The following is a 25,016-nucleotide window of genomic DNA, read 5'->3' as shown; positions in this document are numbered from 1 at the left end:
GGATGGGCAGGTGTTTTCATCGGCATGAGATTGTCACGAGGACACAGTAAAAACTGGTGCTGTCAGTTGATCATTCTTAAAAAAGACGGACGTGAAAAAACGACTGCAAGATACAGGCTGGGATTTGCCTGAACGTCAAGATTTGTTGGAGCTAAAAAGACGCCAATCTGATCTTTCCACACGTAGGCAACATGTAAGATGGTTGCACCAAAGACTTCAAGGCTCTCAAAAGGAGTTAGCTCAGAAAGAAAATCCTCCCAACTCCCAAATAATTATTAAAATACATCTAAAACATCACATCCAATAACTGCAAATCTAATTCAGGGTTATGGTGGCCCAGAGCCTGATCTGGGAAGCACTGGCGCAAGGCAGGATAGATCCCAGACTGTAGGAAAAAGCAGAGCACCTGGAGGAAACTCACCTGAACACATAGAACACACGGACTCCACACAGATGGCACTCCAGGTCTGGAATTGAACGTAGGGCCCCACAGTTGTGAGGCAGTAATGCTAACCACTCCACCACCATGGTGCCTGTGTCTAAAACAGAAAAATTTAAACTTTTTTTTGTCTTGGCTTGAGAGCTGCTGTTGCTACCTCAAACAGTGTGAGTTCAAATTGAACGAGTTTAGTGGGAAGCTGCGCATCACTCTGCCCAGAAAGTGAGATGTTTACCTGTATGCTGGCTCCAGTTTCTTGATTGAGAGGTGACTTTTGCAAGATTTAATCTAAGGATGTCAGTGACCCAAAGCAGTAAACAATTGGCATTTTCCAGCTGGTAAGTCTCTGAGGTTCCCTGTTACTCCTCAACACCCATGTGTGTGTATTACTGTGCCAGGGCCCCAGCGCTTCCTTAAATTCAATAAATCACCAACATAGGCTTAAGATTTCCAGCACTCTTTATACAGAGCCAAGCTTGCTTTGGTTGGGCTTCTTTCCTAAAGATGATCTATCCAAACTGAAGGACCACACCCATCTCTGTTTATTCATGCGACTCCCAGAAAAATACAGCTTGGATCTGGGTATATTCCATGATATTAACATTTATAGGATGATTCAGAGTACACTGGATTTCAAAAACAAGTGTACGTATTCACACAGTAGTTGGCACTGCTGCCTCACAGCTGTTGGGTGCCTTGTGTATGGCATTTGCATGATCATATGGGATGTTATGTGGGAGCCTTCTATTTCCGCCCGTGGCACAAGTACACGTAGGCGGTCACTTTGCCTAGCCGCGTGTATGTGTGTGCATGTCCTGGTCTGCTGGCCCATTCAGAGAGGAAGTTCACTTTGCACCCTTGAGGTTGCAGGACAGGCCTTGTGTGCTGTGATCCTCACCATGGATTGACAGGTCCCTTGGAATGATGGGAAATAACTCGTTGACCATTCTTCTCCATTCTCATTGCCAGGACTGGAATGGACATGGGGGCACTTGTTTTGCATGACTTCCTTTCAGTAGAGATCCAGAGTTCGGAGGCAGTGTGTGTTTTTAGTTGCAATGCTTCACACACCCCTCTAAAATGTAGCATTTCTCTTTTATGAATAATTCAATACAGGCAAGACCTGACTCAGACTTCCTTTTTTGAAATCTAGTTTCAAAGCACTGTTCTCAGCTATGTAAATGAATGAATATCCAAACAAGCTTTCTGGAGGAGTACTTTTATTGATAAGTACATCTTGTTGACACCAGTCAGAACTGCTGGTTCTACGTCATCCTGCAATGCAGGACACAGCCTTGGGCTATACGGTTAAAAAGCCAGCGTGGAAGCTGCTGGATAAATAAAATTAATTTAAAAATCTTAGCTGACCATTATACATAAACACACACTCCTTTAAATAAAACGAGCTGCCAGATCCACACGTATAGATGTAAAAGCCATGCGTCTTCCTGGATACAGTAGGCTTTCAGTCGCAGCAGAGCAGGTGACCTGAAACCAAAAAGATTGATCTTAGACCCATTCTAAAACTAAAGTAGCAACATTACTTTGCACAAATGTAATGTTTTCAGTCATAATTCCTTCCCATTGCTGCACACCCTCACCACCTTTACTGTGAGACCGGAGCCACACTAAAGCCAATCCCTTCGTGTTCACCGGGGGGGAATCTGGGCCAGATTCTGTTCAGACCAGTAAGTTACCAGTGAGCAATCCCACTAACTGGGCAGTGATTTGGTTCTTACTCATGTCCTGCTTCTCGTGGCAATTTCCCCACTCATGAAAATAAATCTGAAAAGTCAAGTCTGAGCCAGCTCCTTTAAGGTATACCACTAGAACACCCAAGGTCTTCGTACATATCTCCACCAGTAAAGGACTCCACTGGAAACCTACACTAATAAGGGGAATCTGCACCGGCAGACGACTTCCACCAATAGCTTACCTTTTGTTATTACAGCAGTTTTTGGATTTGGTTCTGGATGTCTCCATAGACCAAGTTATAGATCTCCGCCTTTGACCGTAATCCATCAAGGAGCACTGTTGGCGCAGAAGAAAAAGTCTCAGTAGATTTTTCCCCCCCCCCAATAGTACAAAACACACAAAAAATAAATCAATCAATGAATGATCTTACCTATATCAACTTTGTTTTCCTCCATCATGTTTTTATGTTTCATGTACATGGGCCAGACATGGCCGTCAAACAGGCCTGGTGGATCTGGCACTGCGTAGTTCCTTGAACTGTCAGGGGGGAGGGAAGGGGGAAAAAAAATATATATATATTGTAGTATTACTCTGTATAGCACAACACAAAGTGAAACCAGAGGCTGTCAGTACATTTGACATTGAAACCCAAAAAGGATGCACAGACAAAAACATTTTCATTCAAACAGCACACCCTCCAAACACAATGGTGCCAAAACCCCTGCGTTACCTACCTCCTCCTCCTTTTGCATTCTTCATATGGAATGGAAAGAAAATAGCGTTGGTCAAACACATCGATCAAAGGTCTGGGGAAGAAAAGGAAGGTGTTAGTCCTAGATGTCAACAGCAGAATATGTCCCGCCCAGAAGCTGGAAATAGCCAACAGTCGCCGCTTCCAACAGGCAGTACTGACCCGTAGGTGTACAACAGAAAGCCCTCGACGATAAGGATGTGAATTTCGTCGTCCTGGCTTTCTGACTCCGGGACGATTTTAGCATCCAGAGAGTTGTTGACCCCGTGCGATCGCTCGAACTTCACTGGGTTCTCCACCCAGGCGTAGATCGTGCTCATCATCGCCTCCATGTCCAGTGCGCTGATCACTATAATGGTTTTAAAAATGAGAAGATTAAAGCAAGATCGGTTCAAGTCGGGGGGGCATTTGCTTTTTAAAGATGACAGTGAATCAAAGAATGCCAGAGAAGCATGCAAGAGTTTTTTTTTAAAAGATAAGCGCACATACGCCACTCTTTAAACCACCCTGGTGCCGAGTCACAAGAGATCTCAGGTGCTTACCATCGTACTGCTTAAATCCATCTTCACCAACTTCAATCTGATCTTGTGGCTGAAACATACATGGATCAGATGTACACTTGTGCACAGTCTACAAGAACACCTGTCCTCAAGGACTGACTGACTCACTCGACCAGAAAAACTGAAAGCGTGCAGTTCGCACACTCCATTTCAACACGATCTCTGCCCAACACTTTCGTCTAAGAGGCTCCTGTGAGGTGAGGGGGAGTGTCATACAGCTTAACCAGGCTCAATTCCCTATCGCCTGAAAATGGCTGCGGGTGATATTAATGCAAAACTCTCCTCGTCTGCAAGATTTTTTTCTGACGGTTCCTTGTTCCGTTTTTAAAGGCGGAACACTAACCCGTGAATTCAAGGGCGAGTCCTGGCTGAAGGACTAAGTTCTGCAAGTGAGACTCGGATACTTGACAGAAAAACGATTAAACGTGTTCTCTTGTTCCTCCTCTCTCTTATCTTTTACACCAAATCCTGTGCAAACTGACCTTGAAAAAGTCATCCTGGTGAACAACACAGCAGTTGGGCAGATTCTTCGTCAATCTGTCAGTCAGCGTGGTTTTACCACCGTTCGTCACACTGGAACAAAGGGACGTAGGGAGACGATTAGGCTACATGCGGAACTCAACCCATATTTAATATTTGACCCAATATGAAATAAATCAGACAGCAACACAGTGGAATGATGAAGCGTCAATAAGATCTACTGAAGACGTGCAAATTAATGCCATTTTATTCTTTTAAGTACTGTATATGCAGTGAGCTGGCCTAGGCGTCATGTCGGGGTATAAAGCAACGCCCAGAGTCAGTACTGTAGACAGAGCCTAACTGACAGCATACAGCTGCGTTGCATTCTGTACTTTTATGGCCTTTTGTTCTTCCCCCACCAAAGCACGTTTCAGACGAGAAACGGCAAACGGCCTGAAGCAAAGTACAACGAAAAAAGAGAAACTGCGATTGTGAAGACTTAAAACGTTATGCTATGTTTATATTTTCAATAAAACTGATTAAAAAGTCACATCCCCGAAATGCACAGATAAAAACACGTCAAAGCACGAGAAGTACAACACACTTCGTGCGGCACAACTGTTATTCCGTCCAGCCTGCGACATGGAAAGTTTTAGGCGGCTGAGTGGAACCACCAGCTTCCGCCCCCGCTCCACGTGTGGACTTCCCGACGGGGCCTTCAGCACCCGGACACTCACGACCAGCACGGACTCACCCGCCAATGCCCACGATGTACTTCATCTCCGCACAGAAATCCTGGAAGTGCTAAAAATCGAAAATAAAATAAAAGACTCCGGAGCGGACTGCTGCTCGCTTTAAAAAAAGAGAGCGCAATGATCGGGATGAAGAAGCTTAAAAAGAGAAGGTTAAAGGAAACGTCAACTACTTGGTTGCTCCATGGCGCGGGTGGCGAGTTGAAGACTGAGGCTGTCGCTCCACCACAATGCTCAGCAGAAAGAGACAAGACTCCGGAACACGCGCTTCTCCACTACTGCCCTCTGCGCCCTGATTGGGTATATAAGGTGTAGAGGTGGGCGGAACCTCGTGTCCTACTCCAATCAGAGCCCTCAGAGCCCGAGTTTGTGGCTCGCGTCACCCTCCCGCTACCACGCACTCGCGCCAGCCCGACACCGCAGCGGTGCTGAGCCAACTTCTGGATGTTGTCCTTCGAAAACCTTAAACCTCAGGTTTATTTTGTTTGTCTTAGTTTTCGTGAACACCAGCACCTCGTCCGTCTCACCCCCTCAAAACAAAGTAACCAGTTTTTAGACGTGCCCTTTGTACACGTATGTAATCATTTTGCATGAGAACGTTGGTCATATTGCTCAGAATAGTCGCCAGAAATGCGCCCACATGCTGAATTGGTTTTTTTATTTTGTTTATACTGGTTTGGCATACTTGACAGGGCTGGATCTCCGTGGACTCTGTATTATAATTTCTGCCCATTTCGGATTAACGTGTGTTTTTTGTGCTTTCTTAAATTGCAGAAAACGACCATACCTTGTGCAAAACAAAAATGAGGAAAACAGAGTGGCAATAAGAGACCCAAGAACGGAAAACACGTCAGCCCTCACCGATAAAGTCAGAAATCCGTTTTGGAACATTGCCGCTGGATGTGATGTCTAGGTCACGGGTTCGTGCCAGGATGAGTGACTGAGCACGAGATGTGCCCTTTGGTGAAGCTGCACAGTCTCAGATAAGTGCAGAGCGACTTCACCGGAACGATATGACAGCCCAGAATTGCAGAGTCCTTTAGCCTGCCGTGAGTTCTCAGGCCTAGTTACAGCCAAGGGGGAAATCACTTTTGCACCATTTGGTGCAAGCTTTTGTGGCAGCCAAGCAATTATTTCCTGAATACTGTATGTGTTATACTTATGCCTATTGTTAATGCACCCCAATGTTGTAATAATACAATTAAAACGGAAGGCTTGTAAACTGCATGTTACCATATTTTTTTTCACTCCAGGTATAGTATATACTGTATTCTGTATATACAGTAAATTGTATATACTGTAATTAACTGAATGCATGCTACACGACCAGTAGTAACCAGATCAGCTCAATTACAATTAGTTTGAGCTAAACAGAACAATCATTTCTCAGACAGAGAGATTATAGGTCACCCTGTGCCACATATCGGATGAGAGAAATGAAAGTCTCCTCACATCTTCCGGCAGGAATTCTTGTTCCAAGAAAAGCGACCGTTAGATTTGCAACAAACTTCAAAACGACCATATTTTCTCAGACGATATAATTAGGACCGTGTGAGGTGGTGAGGTCATTGTGATGATGACGTCGACCTGAGAGCGCAGAGAGGGGGCACGAAATTGGTCTCGTGCCCACGTCTGCAGCACGGCGGCTTCCGAGAGGAGAGACACGGGGGCGACAGACCGACACCGTATTCTTCCGCACCCAGGAGCTGGTGAAGTGAATGGCGTTGTGCAAATTACATTCACTTAAGGTGTTGTTAAACTTTTTTTTTTCATTTGTGGAAACAAAAAATATGTACTTATCGAAGAGCCAAAAATATTCTTGTTGACCCGTTTTTCTTATTGTTTTGAAAAAAAAAACGTCCCCAAGAAAGTTAACCCCAAATGACGCAATTTACATACCCCCCACACTCTCAGTTGAGAACGCAGAGATGTCCAGCAAAGGCACTGAACAGCTCTTTGGTGTTGAAACCTCTGCCTTAATCCAAAGGAAGTAGCGTCTCACCTGACAATTGTCTTTTATACCCAGAGACATTAGAAACCCATCAAACATGATGGATTTCTAAACACTTTCGTTACGTTTTGAATGCTTCTTAGTATGAATTCATTAAGTATCTCAATAGATAACATATTTTCTGGACTCTGCAGGTGTTGTTGCCTTCGGTAAAAGAAGCAATGTGTGGCTTCTCCAGAGAAAAGCAGGTGATGACTAAGACTACATTGTGTGATGTTGTCCTCTAGACTGAAGGTGATGGCTTCTCTGGCAAAATCCATATTTTCAATTCCAATTCAATGTCAAAAGCAGCAACTATAACATATGAAGTCCTTTCTCAGCACGGACCTAGCTCACCTTCAAGAGCTGCTTATCTGACTATACTGTAGTGTACCAGATCATTCTGAGAAGGAAGCTTTGCTCATGCACTGTGCACCGTGACAGGTTGGCTGGACACAAGCCTTCCAATTGCTGTTCTTCTTTTAGGAACTCACTCCTAACTCACACGAGAAACTAGAGGACACTGAAAATGGGAATTGTTTTACTTGTACCCTTTATACTTATGACTAAAATGTTTTTCTATGTCATGTTGTTTATTTCTGTAAAAGCCCCATGGGATGCCTTGACATGAGGAGAACTATGTAGGGAGAGATTTATATTACACTACAAATAGAGTCAGTCAGGCTCCTGCTGTCTTGTGAGGAATGGAAATGGAAATCTAGGGATCTGTATTTGCTAGCTTCCAGGAGCTTGTATCTCCTAGCTTCCAGGAGCTTTTTAAGTGAATTATATCTTGCTATAATTTTGAAATAATTGGAAGGGAAAATCCTGCATTTAAACCTTTCCACTGTAATTTTAAGGGTTTGTGTTGCTCAATCGCTGTGCTTTACTTCTTTGGCAAGACTGGCATGCAGCTGTGCTTCATAGAACTGTTCTGACACGTCGTCTGCCTGTTGTCTTTACAAGACAATGATATGCAAGACTGTGACTTCAGATCTTGGAGGCTGGGGTGAAGCTACAATCAGTGCACGCAATCAGTGCACACCTGGGACTGTAGGGAGATGCCAGTGCCACTTGATGAAGTTTATCTCAACGAGTGCAGTGCATTAAGGGAATTTACTGATAGCTAACTCTGAAATACTTTACACACTAATGAGTTGCTGAAGTCTGTGTCTGCTGTGGTAACAGACAATTCTCACCAAGTGCTCTGTATTTTTATTTATAAAATCCCTAAGGACATAAAGGGCAACTAGGAAGCTGTACATTGAGAATTTAAAAAATGGCACTTATTCACTGAATGGCTGGCAGGAGTATGGAACAAGCTACCGAACATTTTTTAAGAATCTTTCAGCCAAATGAGTGAGCTTCATGACCTCCTCTTGTTTTTAACCTTTCTTTAGTTCTTAATTCCTGGCAGGGATATAATATTGCAGATATCGGGATAATAATAATAATAATTAATAACTGCTTACACTTACAGTATATAGCTCTTTTCTGGACACTCCACTCAAAGCGCTTTACAGGTAATTGGACTCCCCTCCACCACCACCAATGTGCAGCTCCACCTGGATGATGCGACGGCAGCCATAGTGCGCCAGAACGCTCACCACACACCAGCTATTAGTGAGGAGGAGAACAGAGTGACGAAGCCAGTTCATAGATGGGGATTATTAAGAGACCATAAGATAAGACTAGACTATCCCCGTCACCAAAAGAAAAAAGTGTGCATAAAACTCACACCCTCTCTTTTGGTGTAAAAATACTTTTAATCATAATGGATACAGGCCGGTTTTCTTTAGCTATAAATGATACTTATCATAAAAGAGGACGACGATAGCTGAAATGTATCCATTAATTTTCCACCTGCTTCTTCCGATTCAGGGTCACGGGCTGCCAGAGGCTATTCCGGCAAGCAACGAGATCCCTCGCACCCGTTGCTCGTCAGGATGAGCTCTGGCTCCTCTGCAGCTCTGCACTGGATGAGGCGTTTAGAGAACGGATGGATATCATTTTTGGGGGGGTGACACAAACCGTTTCGCATGGAAAAATGTACTGATTTTTTTTAATTTTTCCATCTTATTTAGTTATTGAAGACGCAGTTTATATGCACAAAATATTTTGCCTCCCCCCCCATCTCTTGGTTTACGATTGTGTTTTTTTTTTAGAAGTGTTTACTTGGTGCCAACGGAGATGGGGGGCGGTTATATACAGACATATACAGTACGAATTCAGATCTACATTAGTTTAGTCATTACAGAAAAACAACAAAAAGGTCTACATAGAAATTCAATACATGTTTAAAGATTTCTAGTTTACTGAAGAGTGAACTCATTTCCAGAAAGAGGATTGAGCTCCGTCGAGAGTTGTGCTAGTATATACTGGCACCTAGTGGCCTACAGGGAAAATGCAGTCGCTTCGGCTGGATTTTCAGGTGTGGAACTTGCTCGGCGTGACTCGACTCTTCATCAGCTTGCAGCCTGCAGAGGAACTTACTTCTTTGGGCACGTTTTCAGTTTCCTCGTTGTTTTTTCATAAATCCTCCTTCAGGTTTTTTTTTATGTTACCCGAAGGAATCCCCAGAAATCACAGACTCGAGGCAACCGAACGCCGGTGCGCCTCGATAAACTGCAGTACAGAGTTTAAACTCTCACCCCTGGCCTTCGTCTTTATTGTGCAGCAGCTGTTAGAGATCCGAGAGGCACAACAACGCTGACATTAGCTGCTTGCAGCTGCTGTGGCTTATATAGTTGGGAGGGGACTTAGTTTCAATTTACTAACTCGTGGCCACGACTTAATTATCCCCTGCGCTCATGGGAGTTGACTTGTCGCATCGAGTCTCCTTTCCGAGTAGGAGGCTGAACATTCTGCAGTTTTAAAGTACCACCATTGTAATTTAGCCAGTTGTAACTTACTGTTTTTGTATATTATAATTAATTATTAGATAATATAATTAATTAAAGGTAATCTCATGCAGAAAACCTACCTAGAAAACGAATATGTCGAGATGGGAAGTTATCTTTTCGGCGTTTCTCATACTTTTTAACGCATCCTTTAGTTTCCAACAAACTTGTTTCCAGAAGATGAGTTAACATCTTTCCTTAGCTAACCTGTCTTAAAACTGCCGCCCCCACCCCTCCACGGCGGATGCGTTCCGTATTTTCACGTCTCGGCCACCGTAGTTATACCCTACCGTTAATAAAAATCACAATGTATAAGAAATTTGAGTAGTTTTGCATACATTAAAAATTCAAAATGAAACACGGAACTTCAAAACTCAGCAGCAACATTTGTGGAGCGAAAGTCTCCAAGACGCAGAGCAAAATACTGGTCTAATCATTACCGTTTAAAACAAGTGTCATTGCCTCCCCCCGCCGCACACAGTAATTTTTTAAAATGATTGCCGAGTTTGCTTTTGTGCTGTTGAGGGTGCTCGATTTTTCTACCCCAATTTCTGAAGAAGCCCTCCCGGCTTAGGCCTGGGAGGGCTCGGTGGGCGTGTTTTTAGGGAACGACCTTCTGTGATTGGGCACAATATGAGAGGCTGCGACAGGCTCTTGATGTTGATTGGTCACTTCCAGGCGAGCGCTCTTTGCGACATCACCTCTGTAATGCTGTGTTGAATCGAACAGCTAGGGCGAATGGTAATCTTCACGAACACGAACGCACCCCCGACTCCGACGTAGCTGCATTTTTAAGTTCATGAAGAAATTAAACTAGCAGCTATATCACCCTGCAACCCACGACTGGCAACCCACTGAAGTTAAGCAGGTGTGAGCCTGGCCCGTATCTGGATGCGAACTTTACAGCCTTTAGTGCTTGGTTCCAGCAGTGAAGGGTTCTGGTGGTTCTGTAATGCTGAGGGGAGCATTTTCCTGGCATGGTCTGGGTGCACTCAATCACCCAGAAGGCAATCCCACAGGCCAATGCTAATTGTTGCATAGTGATACTGAATGATATAACGATGAGACTGCCTGCAGGGAGGAGACAAAAAAAACTTGCAGACTGGTGCCAAACCAACAACCTATGCCTCAACATCAGCAAAACCAAAGAGCTGATTGTTGACTTCAGGAGACAAGGAAAAGTCCACTCCGCCATCTACATCTACAAAACTAAGGTTGCTGCTGGAAGAGGTGTTAGTGGGGCCAGCAGGGGGCGCTCACCCCGCGGTCCATGTGGGTCCTAATGCCCCAGTATAGTGACGGGGACACTATACTGTAAACAGGCACCGTCCTTCGGATGAGACATAAGACCGAGGTCCTGACTCTCTGTGGTCATTAAAAATCCCAGGGTGTTTCTCTAAAAGAGTAGGGGTGTAACCCCGGCGTCCTGGCCAAATTTCCCATTGGCCCTTACCAATCATGGCCTCCTAATAATCCCCATCTATGAATTGGCTACATTACTCTGCTCTCCTCCCCACTGATAGCTGATGTGTGGTGAGCGTTCTGGTGCACTATGGCTGCCGTCGCATCATCCAGGTGGGGCTGCACATTGGTGGTGGTGGAGGGGAGTCCCCATTACCTGTAAAGTGCTTTAAGTGGAGTGTCCAGAAAAGTGCAATATAAGTGTAAGCACATATTTATTATTATTATTATTATTATTATTATTATTATTATTATTATTATTGAAAGACTCCAGCGTGTTGATTTTGACAGTGGAACTGAATAGCATATTCATGGGAAATTATTTATCATATATTTATTTCATATATTTTGAGAAATATTCATTTCTCATAAAGGAGCACCTGTACAAACCCCAAAAAGTGCCCCTACGAGCGAGGGAGAGGGGGCTTGTCCCTTTCAGGAATTGGGGTGGTTAAGAAAGTGTCGAGCACTGGAGAGACCAGCTCTTGAGCAGTGTGTGACGTCACACCCCGGTTCTCGCAGCTTCAAACTTCAGGGAAGTTCCAGGTAGGTGAGGTACCTCCAATATTAAAACACGACTGTTTTAAAATTTAACTACTAGTGCTTGTATAACGGATTATTTAACTACCATCATAAACTTAGAGGGTGTGGAAAAAGTCGCTGTTGTCAGCAGTTGGGAACTTGGGTTCTTTAGTTCTGTTTTTTTGAAAGTTATTTGGTTAAATGCAGTCTTCCTGTTGTTCATGCTTCGTTTACCACCGACCTGCTGAGCTGCGGGTTCCTGTTGCCAGTGTGACACTGACTGGGTTTAGCAAATCTGCTACATACCTACATACATGTACGAATTTAGCGACGTCATTGAGTGTCTTTAGATTAGGAGCCATCAATACCTGCCGCCCCGAATAAGTAAATATAGGTGAGTAAAAGTTTTAACATCAGAGAGATCCCTTTTTTCTGTACCGCCCTGTACAGTTTAAAATCAAATACGCTCTTTAAAGTTTCGTTTTTTTTCGGTTGGTTCTGGCGGGTTGTTCATATTTTACCTCTTCGCTAGAGATTTTTGACGGTTTCGGACGTCACGCTGGGTATGCCTGAAGTTTAATAGTGGCTATATTCTCATTATTGTAGTTACTGTGTTTGTTTCATTCTGCTCTAATGGTGGTGGCGAATGTGTTGATCGTTCGGAGGAGAAACCGCCGTTACTCCACCTTTTCTCTCGCGTTTTAGGTTTCCCGGGAGGACGTGAGCTATATTTCAGATACACGAGATATTGACGAAGATGATGTACTTGTATGTGAACAGCGAGTTTGCAACGTAATTGAAAGAAAAGAAACATCTTTTTCAAATCACGCTGGTCCATTGAGTTAAGATTTTGTTCCTACCAGTCAAACCTAAAAAAAATCTCCAGATTTAAGATTTTAGTTTATGCCACTGCAGAGATTTAATGTGTATTACAATCTGGGGATTATCTAGGAGCTCCTCTTCTTATATAATTTCTTACTAAATGAGGCTGTGTTACTTCGGTGGCCTAATTTTTTTTTTGGCCTAACGGGGCAGAGTTTTGCATATTTTTCTCAAGAGGAGCGTTTGAATTGGAGGGGTATGTATAGGCTTTAATAAACGAATACACGTCGGTAGGGAGCAGGTGTTAATTTCAGCCTGATGTCTGAACTCGCACCCTGGTTCCCGGCCTGTCTGTTCAGGCTGTGACCGGTCAGACGGAAGCACACGAGTCCAGAGCCACGATCGCGGCTGGACAGGAATCTCCCTGCGGGTAACTGGTCAGCACGGAGCAGATACGTGTCCGCTCCTAGGGCGGGATCTCGGTTTTACTAAACCTGCTTTACGGAGGAAAAGCTATCTGACAGCACATGAGGTCTAAATAAGGATATTTCTGAGGTCAATAAGTGTTCTCACTCTTTGTTCTCACTTTTTGTCCTGGACGTTTACAACGTGCGCTTCTGGTTACAGGAACAAGCAGTGTTAAGTTCTGCCTTTGTAACCAGAGGGGAATACTTTTGAGACCACAGAGCTGCTGTGGTTCAGTGTCAGTGGAATATTCTAGACCAGGGGCGTCCAGTCTTCGGATGGGTGGGTGGGTGGAGGGGCAGGTTATCTGTAGGTTTTCATTCCAAATCTGCCCTTAATGAGCTAAACCACCTGGTTACTGGTTTAACTGGACCAGCTGAGCAGCTTCTTCCAGCTCTTCAGGTACTGCTGTATTTGAAGTGACCAGGAAACCTGCAGACACAGGGGCTCTCCAGGACCAGGACTGGACACCCCCGCAGTAGACTCTTCACCAGGACTTCTTTCAACACCAGGCCTTGTTTGCTTGCATGAAGATGGTCACTCCCTCTCAGCAGAGGCATGTCAGACAGTGCTGTTCTTTTGAGCTTTTCTAGCATGTTGTTTTATGTTGTCAGTTCCTCAAATGCACTGAACACCATGTGATGGAGTCAGTCATCTGTGAGCAAAAGGCTCAGTTCCTCATTTTCACCTGCCAATCTAGGTAGCGTTATGAGGTAAGGAACACTTTCGTCTACCCCAGAGCCACGATGGAACTCTTACCTGACCGCTGCGTTTAAAACCTTGCATCGTTTTCAGCTTATTTATTCTTTAAGGGTCAGATAGCTCTGTAAAAGATGTATTATTACATTTCACTTGATGGATCTCACATACGTGCAGACCTGAACTAAAGTCACTCCTGGTTTATGCTGCTTGCCAGTTAACTTGCAGTGTGTTGAGAAGGCCGTGCTCCACCAGCTTGAAGCCTGTGTGTCCAGCAGTAGTGTTGCAGTGTGAAACAGGAAATAGGGAGGATCACTTCGACACTGATAACTTGTTTGTGCTGCCTCAGCCGTGCACAGTCACCTGTGTCTTTGCCTGACACTACTGCAGCATGGAGACTCTGATGCATGGTAAGTACTGCAGTATTTTCTGCAGTCAGTTGAGTTTTGTCCTACAGATGAAAGGATTGGCTTTAAATCTTAACGTGCAAAGGTTTTTGATGTTTTTGTCAAACTGACTATTTCCTCATTCTGGAGATGTTGACACATGATGTTTGCAGTGTGCGGTTTGAGCTTCTTGTTTATAAAGCACCGTGCAACTCCAGCAACTCAGTTTATATAGATTCTAGGTGGTGAAGCTACTGCATGTCTTTTTCACTGAGATTTTCTTTTCATACAAACGTAAAAACATAATTAAAAGCCAGATGTTTCCAGCCGTTTCATCAGACAGACGACGTTAAGCCGTTCCGAGGTTTGTTTTCTGTGTCCTGCTGGCACAGGCTGGAGATCAGGCCAGGTCGATTCAAGGGTTTCCTCAAGCACTGCCAGCAGTGGCGATCGTGGAGCGGGGGGGGGCTGAGTAATCCTGCACTCCTCCTCTGCCCTGCTCAGAGAGACGGCTCGGGCTGGCAGGCAGGCATGTTGCGGGTCACCGATGTTCTGCTTTCACGTTTCCTGTTTACAGGGGCCATCTTGCAGCTCCCTCTTGAAATGAAGGTGCCTGCCTTTTCTGACAACCACGACCGAAACCACTGGCAACTTTAAACAGACTTCATTGAACAATCAGGGTTTTAAAGCCTTTTATTTTTATTTCTTGTTGCAGAAAGGGAAAACTATCGGTGATGTATTCGATGTGGCATATACAGTAGAATCAAGTTTAACTGTGTTAGTTGACCACCGTCAGTTTAGAAGATGACCTCTCTGGTCTAAACAAAGGTCATAGTCTTATATGTCTTATTACGGACACAATTTTTGCTTTTGTTTTTTAATCCTAGCAGTTCAGCATGTTCTCCACCTGCCTTTTGTAAGTTTTCTGTTCCTTTAACGTACATGCGAGGGAGACAGCAGATAACCAGTGTGCTTAGTGGCTTTGCAAAAAAAAACTTCTGTTGTCCTCTAGGACAACATTCAAAATCCATCCATCCATTTTGTAACCACTTCTTCCAGTTCCGGGTTGTGGGGAAGTCGGAGCCTATCCCAGGGAGCAGCAAGTGGATGGCAGGATACAGCCTGGATGGGACACCGGTCTATCACAGGGCATTCACAGATATCCACACACTCACACCAGGGCCACCATTCCCAGAAGGCAGTTAACCTACCAGTATGCCATTGGACTGTGGGGGGAAACTGGAGCACACAGAGGAGGCTGAATACGGGGAGAACATACAGACTCCACACAGATAGCAGTCTTGCAGGGGAAACTGTCAATGAATCATGGGAAGACACTGCTTAGAATTTTGCACCTGATTCTAAGTGCACAGCTTCTAGCAAATGGATTGATTTTGGACATCTTTTAGTTGAGTCTTGTCTTGTAGTGGTGATTTGATAAGTTTGTCGGCTTTGCAATCTTGTTGATTACTTAATCATATTTTCTGCTTTGAAAAGAAGTGCAAAGCGTTTTCGAGGGGGCACAAGACAATCCAGCTTGTTTGGTTTCTGGGAGCTGATTGATCTGAACCTCATCAGCTGTATCGTGAGAGAAATGAGGCTTTAGCAACATTGCCAGATAGCTTGTTCCAGTCCCCCACCTCCCTCTGTGTAAAACCAAGTGCCTCCTGCTTTCGGTTTTAAAAGCACTTCATTTTTAGTGTGCATCTGTGTCCTCTGTTGATTGTTAGACCACTGGGTTACCTTTGTCAGTGCTCTTGAGGATTGTGAGTATACCCTCATAGTCTTCTTTCGTCAGTACTAAATTGATTCAGTTCTTTTAGCTAGCAGGGATATGTAGCTTACCTCTACATTAAAGCGCCTTCAGATGTTGTTCATTATAAAAACAAAAATTGATTTGATCGAGGAGGATGTTTCCCAACTGTGACTTTCCCGAGTGGCTATGTGAAACAGCTCCATACAGAAGTGTTTGTGCTTCAACTTTTAATGTTCCCAGTTCACTTAAGTGATGTGTAAGTCAAGGCCTAACACAATAATCAATATGGGAAAATAGTTACTGAGACAATAAAGCTGACAGGATTTGTCACAAAGATGAGGGCTAACTGTTCTTTTCCAATTATACTTAACACGTAAAGCTTTGTTCTATAAAAGCCTTTGTTGAGTTCTGCTCTGAAATGTTCTGTGGTTAGGCGTCAGACTTGATACTACCCGACATTTTTCCACTTCCTGTGTCTTTTAATTTTAACAGCTGTATACACGTTATTTGCTTCTTTCCACTGTAAGACACTGATCGGTAATGTAATGCTACAATTATGCATTTTGTTTTACACAGAATTTTTTGTAAATGTGGGTTTTCATTATAGATATGAAACCTATGTTTGATATTCAGTATCTTTCCTAATTGAAAATTCAAGCCACATGTTTAGTTACACATTATTATTGTTTAGTTCAACCTAAGGAGTTGAGATGTGATGCTCTGACGTTGTGGTTCTGGCATAAAAGGAGTGAATTATTCACCTTCTCTGTTCAGTCACATTCTCTACTGCAGTGTGAGACATTTTCTGGACATTGATGTGAACAGGAGAGTAGCTTTTCAGTACCTACAGTCAGGAACTGACTGCACAAAGCCTACAGATACTGCAAGTTCTTGTACTTTTAATTACAGCAGTTTTCTCCACTCTGAGATTTGGAAGATGTTGAACTTGTATCATTATCAGTCACAAACAGGAATTGTTTAATCTGCTGCATGACTATCAAGAGGAGTATAATGTGCTTGATATCAGCTGATCTCGGTTTTATAATGGTCCTGTTGTTCTTTTAAAAGGTGAGTATAGAAGGGGCTAGAGCCTGTTTCTTTTCCCAGCCATGCAGAATTCATTAGAACTGTCTCTGACAGCTCTGTAGTTTCTCTCTGCTCTGCGGAAGAATGATTAATGAAGGCCTGGACAGAGAAGATGCTTCACATCTTCTTATCCAGCTAACACCTCCTGCAGCCTTTCCCAGTGAAGGACTGATATCTGAAGATGTAATCCGACGTGTTTATTAGCAGACAACAGATTTGTAAACCGAGGTGGGGAATTTCATAACTGTGTGTTCTGGCTTTTGAATCCCACAGCAGGAAGTGTGAAATGAAATGAGAAAAGGCCTCACACACTGCTCTGTTACATGACGAGCTGTACTCACTCAAGCTCTGTATTCATTTCATGTTGCAGGTTTGCAGGGAGCCGTTCATTAGCCTTCCAGTGGCAAAACCCTTTGGATATTGTCACATAAAAAGGGGGCATCTGAGAGAGGAGAAAACAGGAGATTTTTTTTTTCAGTCTCCTGCATGTGAAAAGCTTCCGGCATATGTTGGTGGCCACATCGCTGGAGAGACGAACAGGAAAACAAGTGACTATTTTCCACCGCGAGGAAGTTTCTACTTCACCAGACGCTGCAGATTCAGCATGACTGAGTTCTGGGTTTGCTTCAGCTGCTGCATTGCAGAACAGCCACAGCCTGTGAGTACATGCGTGTGTGTGTGCAAAAATGCATTAACAATTCAAAAGCTTGTTTATAAATTCATGATGGATGGTCCATCGCGGACCTTATTGACTGTTTTGCGGGAGATTAGAGATGTATTTATATTTCTGACAATATAAAATAATTTCTTTTTTAAGTGTTGTATTTATTAATTAAAATATTGCCATGCATAACCATATATTCCATGCTTCACTAGGAGGGGTTTTAAAGGTCTTGAAAATAACAGGGAGAGGATGTTCTGACATTTTCAGCTTGTTAAAACTGTGAAAGTCTTTTTCTGCTGTGGTGTGGGCGCATTGTCTACGCTAAATACTACTACTGATTACATAAGCCTGCTTGTTTTTCATGCCAGTTCTTACAATACGCTGCGCTTAGCACATTTCAGTCCTTCCTTGTTTCTGAATTATTGAATGGGACATTTTGATTTAATTGGAATTCTAATATCCTAAGCTACCAAAGGTCAATATTTATTGATTTTTTTCAATATATAATTCTGTTGGAGGGGAATATCTAAGCATACAGTATCCAAGCCTGTTTGAAGCTATTTTTTACCTGTCCATATTTAAATATATATTTATAATAGTTTGTGTAGACACATTTGTGTCTGTGTATTAAGTGTAGTGATAAAACAGTATTCTTTGCTAGTTTAAGTTATACTGTAGTATATAAATGTACAAGTGGTGTATGATCTCAGTTGAAAAATACTGTTTAAAGTAATATTGCTGCCAGGCTTTGTGTGCTTACAGTCATATTTTATACAGACAGCTTGGAATCCTCCCCTCAGAAAGGATTTTAGGTTATTTTATTGTTATTTTACTGACAGTTGACCAAGCACGTTGCTTTGAATGGCAGTTTGTCATTTGTAACTTCCTGTAATGTTCAATTGCTTATTTTACTTCAACCCTCCAAATGCATTAGTCATTTTTTGCTTTTTCTAAATGTTTTTTAAGATCCGCTTCTTGTGGTATCTTCTCCGCTTCTTGTGGTATCGTCCCCATTCCTTGCTTGTAACAACTATAACTTGTCGTTCTTACAGAAGAGGCGAAGGCGAATAGACCGCTCCATGATTGGAGAACCGATGAACTTTGTTCACACCACGCATGTGGGATCAGGGGATATGAATTTAGGTCACTCGTCAGTAAGTCATTTTGATCACTTTGAGTCACTAAGACGAACTAAGGGTTAGCAGCTTCTGATTTTAATTCCTGTTCTCTGTACTTGGCCTTTAAGGTTTGTTTAGCACTTATTAATGATGTTTTAGCCAACAGAATTGCAGAAATTTTAGACCACCAATTGGGGTGATTAATTATGCATACACTTTATAAAGGTGCCTACCTGAGGAGTAATTAGACAATGAGAATTGTCAGTTAGCACATTACTTTATTAGCATTTTTTGTCAGTATACATGGCACATAATAATATTTAATATTGTAGGGGGAGAGCATCCAAGCAAACAGTTTGAGTGAGAATAAATGAAGATGGCAACCCTACAGATCCCATCATAGTGAAGCCTATAAGGAAAATGCAGATTGAATTTCTGTTGCTTTAAATTAATAATAATGAAACAGCCCTAATATTATGTGGCTTTCGCTTTTAAACAAGTAGCCCTGCAAGGGCTACAGTAAAAAATAGGTGTATTATAAATAAATGCAATCATATGTTTAATAGAATGATTAAACATATATAAAATAAAATGATATTTATACAACTTGAACTTTTAGTACAACTGCAGCTTTCTTTTGGTAGAGTTTAAATATGGCTGATCTTTTAAAAAAAAATTTGAACTATCTCCTGTGTTACTGTCATGGAAATGCCTCGCTTGCCCTGTGTTTGAAGGTGGACTCTATTCAGGAACAGATGAAGTCTAAAGGCGGCTATGGAAATGGAGTATCAGACAGCGTTCAGTAGTAACATTTTAATCGCATGATTCTGAAGGGACACACCAACGGTAAGCTTGTTCAGCCGTTTCACTTGTGTTCCTTCAAAGTTTCATCCAGCTTCTAATTAGAGGAATACAACAGTAAGGTGACTTAATCAATTAATGTTAGTAAATATAAAATTAATGATATATACTGTGACAGCCTGCTTGTATAAGTGGGGTTTATAATGTAGTCTGTTTTAATTAGCAGACCAGCATGAAGCTGTGTAAAGGAATTTAATTATTTCTGTGGTTCCTTCTGCTCGGACAGAATGAAAACTTTGATCCCAGTTGCAGTCTCCTGAAACGCCTCACTTACTGTACATGCAGCCTTGTATTCTCCAAGGGCTGCTTTCAACCACCAGAAAGAAAGCAAACATCAGGCCCTGGGTTTAATATTTGAGACCAGTGGGTGGTTAGCATTTGAATTTATCCAAGCTTTATTGTTCTAAAAATAGAGCATTGATTCAGTACAATTATCAGGTGTTTAGAATGTTGCTGTATAGTTTGAGTAAGAGGGTAGAGGGTAGCAGTGGAGCCAGAGTCTGACAAGCCTCAGGCACAAGGCAGGATACACTCTGGACAGGACACGAGTCCATCACAGGGCAGACAGGAAGAGACAGACACACACAGGAAACACATGCGAACACGCGGAGAACATACAAACTCCACACAGACAGCACCCCAGGAACTGAAACTAGGGCTCCTGGAGTTAGCAATGCTAATCACTGCACCACCGTGGTACCTACAAACTGAACATAGTACCCCAAAAGGTTTCTGCTTTGGAGACACACAGGACAACAGTGCCCTCTATTGCTGTGATGTTGTGATGTTGATCGTGTCTGAGGCAGGCAGTGGAAGAAGGGAAACTAAGAGGCTGTGGTTCTGGCTCATAGAGAAGGTTTATTGTCCTTTTTATTACAGTGGACGAGCTGTTGGCGGAGGTAGAGAAGGCATGGAGGAGAGGAGAGACAGTTTCCGCTCCTGAATAATCCCCAGGAGACAGAGGGAGAGCAGGGGTCTCTCAGTCCTTTTATGGGGGGTGAAAGGCAGGAAAAGGGGAGCCAGAGGGGAAGAGCAGGGGTCACAGAAATAGTCCATTCTGAGGACCAGATTGCTCCAGTATTTTTAGTATTACGTTATTGTGTCTGTCTAGATCAAAACTGAGCACTCAGGACTCCACAAACCCTGTTCTTACATCGCAAACTGACATTTAAACAGATGCGTTTAGTAGCTTTGGTTGTTTTTTATTCACTTAATACTGATTAGTTTCAATGTGCTATCTGTTATACAAACTAAAGCTAAACCTACAACATCTTATTGATAAAACTAATAAGTGTACTCATTTGATAGCAAAATACTTTCTTTTTTACTGCACAGTGGTTAAGTGTTTCATTTCCCGCACAAGTGCCAGTTGCTGTCCAGATTTCACTCGCATGCCCATGATCCTGTTTGTGCATGCTGTAGGTTCAGGAAACTGAATGCGTTGTCCTACAGATATTCTTCAGAGGTGATTAGAAGACTTTACAGTACATGCACCCTGTGTGCCGTTTCCTTTAGACTAAATTACCATCCCTTGACATGTCATCATTAACAGTGTAACTGATGGGATTTTGCTTGTTCAATGTTCCTACAGTGATGGGATCAACACTGCGCTTCAGGTACGACAGTGAAGAGGCATCTGTCTCCTATACCCATTTCCTTGCTGATCCTGGAAAAAAAAGAAAATGCAAAAGAATTAAATGAACAGACTGATAAACCTCCTGTAAATATTGGCTAATTAAGTTGTAAATAATCTCACTAAAAATGACATGGAGAACATGTGGAACACTGCTCATAGTATGAGGAAACAAGTAGGTGAAGAATGAGCCGGATGTCTGATGAGTGTATTGTAATCTGTTGTTTCTCTTGCATAGAAAACATTTTAAAGTTCAGGACTGTCTATTTATTTGCTGAGTTTTTATTCTGCATTTGACACAATGTGGCTGGCCACTCCCAAGACATGAGACAAAGCTACACTTTTTAAAATCATAAGATCAGTTGTCTATTTCAAGTGACACTTCATCATAAAATAACACAGACCTGGTATTTGAATAATTTTGTTGTAAAGCATCACATATCTGAGGACCAGATTGCCAGTCTGAACTATACTTGAGTTTGTTAAAAACCTGAAATTTGCAGAATGCACTGTTATATTGCAATACTGCACAAATGTTCAACCACTGTATTTTTTATTGCATTTCTGTATTCTGTTTAAATGGAATATGCATTGTTGTCATGGTTTACTTTAATAAAATCGAATGACATTTGGAACATGTGTCCTGACCTTTTGTGATGAGCTGTCTTTTATTTTTTTTAAACTTCAGATAAAACAATGGAGATCAAAGATTTGATCCATGAAGATAGAAACATTTTGCACTACAAAGGGTGGAGTTGTCTTAATGATCTAAAGTTTATACATTGTTACATTGTGTTTCTTTTCAGAAATGCATGTGGTTCTTTTCTTGAGCTACACTTTCTGAATTTATTTTTTTTACAATACAAGTCTTTATGGACATTAAAAGGCCAGAGAGATTAGTTTTAATCTGAGTATTCCTGCCTTTGGAACAGTTTCACGGCTGACCTACCACTAGAGGGCGACAGCAGTACCTAGTTAATTAGATTATTATCATAATTATCATAATTATTGAAAGGTTTAAAAGGCTCACAGGGGATTACTTACTGGAATATTTAGGATATGAAGGAACCCATGGTGGTAGTGGATGTTGGGTTTAAGATAAGAACACTTCATTAGCCGTATACAATTTATTACATTAGGAATTCATCTAATTCATTGAACCATTAATTGTACCAGCAGCCATATCACCCTGCAACTCACAACTGGTAACCCATTGAAGCTAAGCAGGTGTGAGTCTGGTCAGTACCTGGATGGGAGACCTCCTGGGAAAAACTAAGGTTGCTGCTGTAAGAGGTGTTAGTGGGGCCAGCAGGGGGCACTCACCCTGCGGTCCATGTGGGTCCTAATGCCCCAGTATAGTGATGGGGACACTATACTGTAAACGGGCGCCGTCCTTCGGATGAGACGTAAAACCGAGGTCTTGACTCTCTGTGGTCATTAAAAATCCCAGGGCGCTTCTTGAAAAGAGTAGGGGTATAACCCCGGTGTCCTGGCCAAAATTTCCAATTGGCCCTTGCCCTTACCCTTACCAATCATGGCCTCCTAATAATCCCCCTCTATGAATTGGCTTCATTACTCTGCTCTCCTCCCCACTGATAGCTGATGTGTGGTGAGCGTTCTGGCGCACTATGGCTGCCGTCGCATCATCCAGGTGGATGCTGCACACTGGTGGTGGTGGTGGAGGAGAGTCCCCATTACCTGTAAAGTGCTTTGAGTGGAGTGTCCAGAAAAGTGGAATATAAGTGTAAGCAATTATTATTATTATCTTTTCACATACCCCAGCTTGCTCTCCATGAGACAGACACACAGACTGGGAGAGAAGTTTGGGGTTAGAGTGCAGGGTCAGCCATTGTACAGCACCCCTGGAGTAGTTGGGGTTAACGGCCTTGCATGGACCACAGACATTCTGAGATAACCACTATCCACTCATTTTATCTCCTGAAAAAGCTCCTCTTTGTCAAACATTTAGAGGACGGCTGGGGTTTTCTGTGGTTTCGGGGACACAAGAGGATTGCTTCTATGGGGTGACCATGACAGGTCTAATAGAAATCCTAATTCTATGTAACATCTTTCCAGGTTTGTCACAGATGGTGTTTGGAGCCTTGTAATCGGCCAAAACCAAATCCTGATAAAAAAAAGGTAATTTAAAAGAAAATCCCAGTAGGGGGCGTTCACGCTGTGGTCCATGTGGGTCCTAATGCCCCAGTATAGTGACGGGAAGCCTATACTGTAAACAGGCACCGTCCTTCGGATGAGCCGTAAAACTGAGGTCCTGACTCTCTGTTGTCATTAAAAATCCCAGGGCATTTCTTGAAAAGAGTATTGGCTTCATTACTCTGCTCTCCTCCCCACTGATAGCTGGTGTGTGGTGGCTCACTATGGCTGCCGTCGCATCATCCAGGTGGGGCTGCACACTGGTGGTGGTGGAGGGGAATCCCCATTACCTGTAAAGTGCTATGAGTAGAGTGTCCAGAAAAGCGCTATATAAGTGTAAGCAATTATTAATTATTATTATTATTACTGTAGTTCATATATCCCAAGTTAAGAATGTGTATCAAACTCATGATCAATGTGATCACACCTGAGGAGAACATAGACATTCCGTGCAGACAGCATCCCAGGAATTGTACCCAGGTCCCCAGTGTTAAACCAAGAGCTATGATTCAATTTTATTGCGCATTCAACATTTCCAAAAATGATATGTGCAGCTGTAAAACTGGTACATTGTTTTATGTACAACTGCAACGGGAATTAGGTGAGCCAGAACTGAAGTATCAGAACATATTCAATATTTAGCTTCTTGTTTTTTATGTTAGAAATGTTTGTTGTAATAAAGGTACAGTAATTATCTCACGTCTCACCGACAACACCAGTCTCCTCTGCAGCCTCGTGGGCCGTTGCAGGTTATCAGTGGGGGACACACCTCTCATCCAATCAGCCCCTCCAGTAAGGGGCTGTGCTTCCTGTGATCTGTTAAAAGAAGACTGCTTGGAAGGTGGGTGGAGCACAGGTGTCTGTTGATACTTCCGCTTTCTTCCCTGTGTGTGACTGGGGAGCTGTGGAAAACACCAATGCTGAGCTCTAGAACACTGGTTTCCCTTCCAGCTGAGCTCTAGAACACTGGTTCCCAGCCCTGGTCCTACAGGGGCACTGTGTCTGCTGGTTTCCCTTCCAGCTGAGCTCTAGATCACGAGGGCTAAACCTGTTTATTCAGTCCGTCCTGAGAATAAACTGAGGCACATGTAGGAACGGCACTGTATAAAACTCTCCCACAGTGAGCGTTTTCCCCCTCCTACAGAAGTAAATTTGGTTACACTCCTGGCAGCAGATCTGAGTAAGGCCAGTTCTGAAACTCATGAATAGGTATAGGGTTGATACCAAGTACAAATCCTAGTCACAGCTGAAAGAGCTGATAGCACATTTAAAACTCTGTCCCAAACAGCAAACTCAAATCAATTAGCCTGAGAATAAGAACTCAGCCAGAGCAAAAGCCGGGCGTGACAGTGTACCCCCAGGATCAGGCATGGGCACCACTGCCGTCGAGAATTGAACCCACTCCCAAAACCTGTCTGTCCTCAGAACATCACGAACATTTCACCCTGAGACGAGTACAACCAATCAACAGTCTGCTGACTGGGGCCACTCTCGCCGGAAATCTTATTGATGACAAACACAGCTGCTCTGAATGAGCATCGTTTATAGCATTTACTATATACTACTGTATGTATACCAAGTATAAATCATTTCTTGTATGGATTATAGCAGATAATTATGCTTTTAAGTTAACATTTTGGTTAAGAAAGAGGTGCACTCAGCCAGTTTTCTCTGTACATTATTTTCTGCGAAAGAACCAGTAGCTTTATAAACAAGAACGCTCGCTTTGCGACCTAGATCACATAGCTGATTTACTCCTGTCACTTTGACAAGACGCCCACAATAACGCCACCCGAACAGCCGGGCTGTTAGAGCTACAGACGACGAAGTTAAAAATCTT

The 25,016-nt window shown here is 42.9% G+C and overlaps 2 protein-coding genes and 1 long non-coding RNA gene across 6 annotated transcripts; 2 read left to right on the top strand and 1 right to left on the bottom strand.

The window, feature by feature from the left end:
* Positions 1 to 1,642: 1,642 nt before the first annotated feature.
* On the bottom strand, positions 1,643 to 4,931 carry mibp2 (muscle-specific beta 1 integrin binding protein 2). Of its 2 annotated transcripts, XM_088640807.1 has the most exons (8): positions 4,662 to 4,928; positions 3,928 to 4,018; positions 3,428 to 3,476; positions 3,048 to 3,234; positions 2,869 to 2,940; positions 2,565 to 2,671; positions 2,376 to 2,470; positions 1,643 to 1,927 (listed from the first exon to the last, which is right to left on the bottom strand). In XM_088640807.1, exons 1-7 carry the CDS (start codon positions 4,685 to 4,687, stop codon positions 2,385 to 2,387), a joined length of 618 nt encoding a protein of 205 aa, XP_088496933.1. In that variant the 5' UTR covers positions 4,688 to 4,928; the 3' UTR covers positions 1,643 to 1,927; positions 2,376 to 2,384. The 2 variants fall into 2 exon arrangements, with proteins under 2 accessions (XP_088496933.1, XP_088496934.1); XM_088640808.1 differs by lacking the exon at positions 3,428 to 3,476 and having other exon boundaries at positions 4,662 to 4,931.
* A 129-nt stretch (positions 4,932 to 5,060) lies between these two features.
* Positions 5,061 to 5,881, top strand: LOC148658966 (uncharacterized). The gene is made up of 2 exons (XR_015940274.1): positions 5,061 to 5,232; positions 5,434 to 5,881. It is a non-coding gene; the product is annotated as an uncharacterized LOC148658966 (long non-coding RNA).
* Positions 5,882 to 11,465: 5,584 nt separating this feature from the next.
* LOC148658965 (CDC42 small effector protein 2) lies at positions 11,466 to 21,657 on the top strand. Of its 3 annotated transcripts, none has more exons than XM_088640800.1 (5): positions 11,466 to 11,556; positions 17,117 to 17,404; positions 18,463 to 18,564; positions 19,263 to 19,374; positions 20,981 to 21,657. In XM_088640800.1, the coding sequence occupies exons 2-4, from the start codon at positions 17,351 to 17,353 to the stop codon at positions 19,332 to 19,334; spliced, it is 228 nt and encodes a 75-aa protein (XP_088496926.1). In that variant the 5' UTR covers positions 11,466 to 11,556; positions 17,117 to 17,350; the 3' UTR covers positions 19,335 to 19,374; positions 20,981 to 21,657. The 3 variants fall into 3 exon arrangements, with proteins under 3 accessions (XP_088496926.1, XP_088496925.1, XP_088496924.1); XM_088640799.1 differs by lacking the exon at positions 11,466 to 11,556 and adding an exon at positions 11,606 to 11,926; XM_088640798.1 differs by lacking the exon at positions 11,466 to 11,556 and adding an exon at positions 13,142 to 13,928.
* The last annotated feature ends 3,359 nt before the right edge of the window (positions 21,658 to 25,016 follow it).

This window comes from Lepisosteus platostomus, chromosome 7 (genome assembly GCF_059453375.1).
Source record: "Lepisosteus platostomus isolate fLepPlt1 chromosome 7, fLepPlt1.hap1, whole genome shotgun sequence".
NCBI classification, from domain to species: Eukaryota; Metazoa; Chordata; class Actinopteri; order Semionotiformes; family Lepisosteidae; genus Lepisosteus; species Lepisosteus platostomus.
The sequence above is the reverse complement of the archived record's forward strand: the minus strand, read 5'-3'. Positions and strand labels throughout refer to the sequence as shown.

What these genes read in the sequence shown, in the direction of transcription:
- mibp2 (XM_088640807.1), bottom strand. Translation starts at nt 4,687, where the DNA reads ATGAAGTACATCGTGGGCATTGGCGG. An exon ending in TACATCGTGGGCATTGGCGG is followed by an intron (nt 4,019 to 4,661) that starts GTGAGTCCGTGC and finishes CCTTTGTTCCAG; the next exon opens with TGTGACGAACGGTGGTAAAA. An exon ending in ACCAGGATGACTTTTTCAAG is followed by an intron (nt 3,477 to 3,927) that starts GTCAGTTTGCAC and finishes TGTATGTTTCAG; the next exon opens with CCACAAGATCAGATTGAAGT.
- LOC148658965 (XM_088640798.1), top strand. An exon ending in TTGCAGAACAGCCACAGCCT is followed by an intron (nt 17,405 to 18,462) that starts GTGAGTACATGC and finishes TCGTTCTTACAG; the next exon opens with AAGAGGCGAAGGCGAATAGA. An exon ending in TGAATTTAGGTCACTCGTCA is followed by an intron (nt 18,565 to 19,262) that starts GTAAGTCATTTT and finishes CTGTGTTTGAAG; the next exon opens with GTGGACTCTATTCAGGAACA.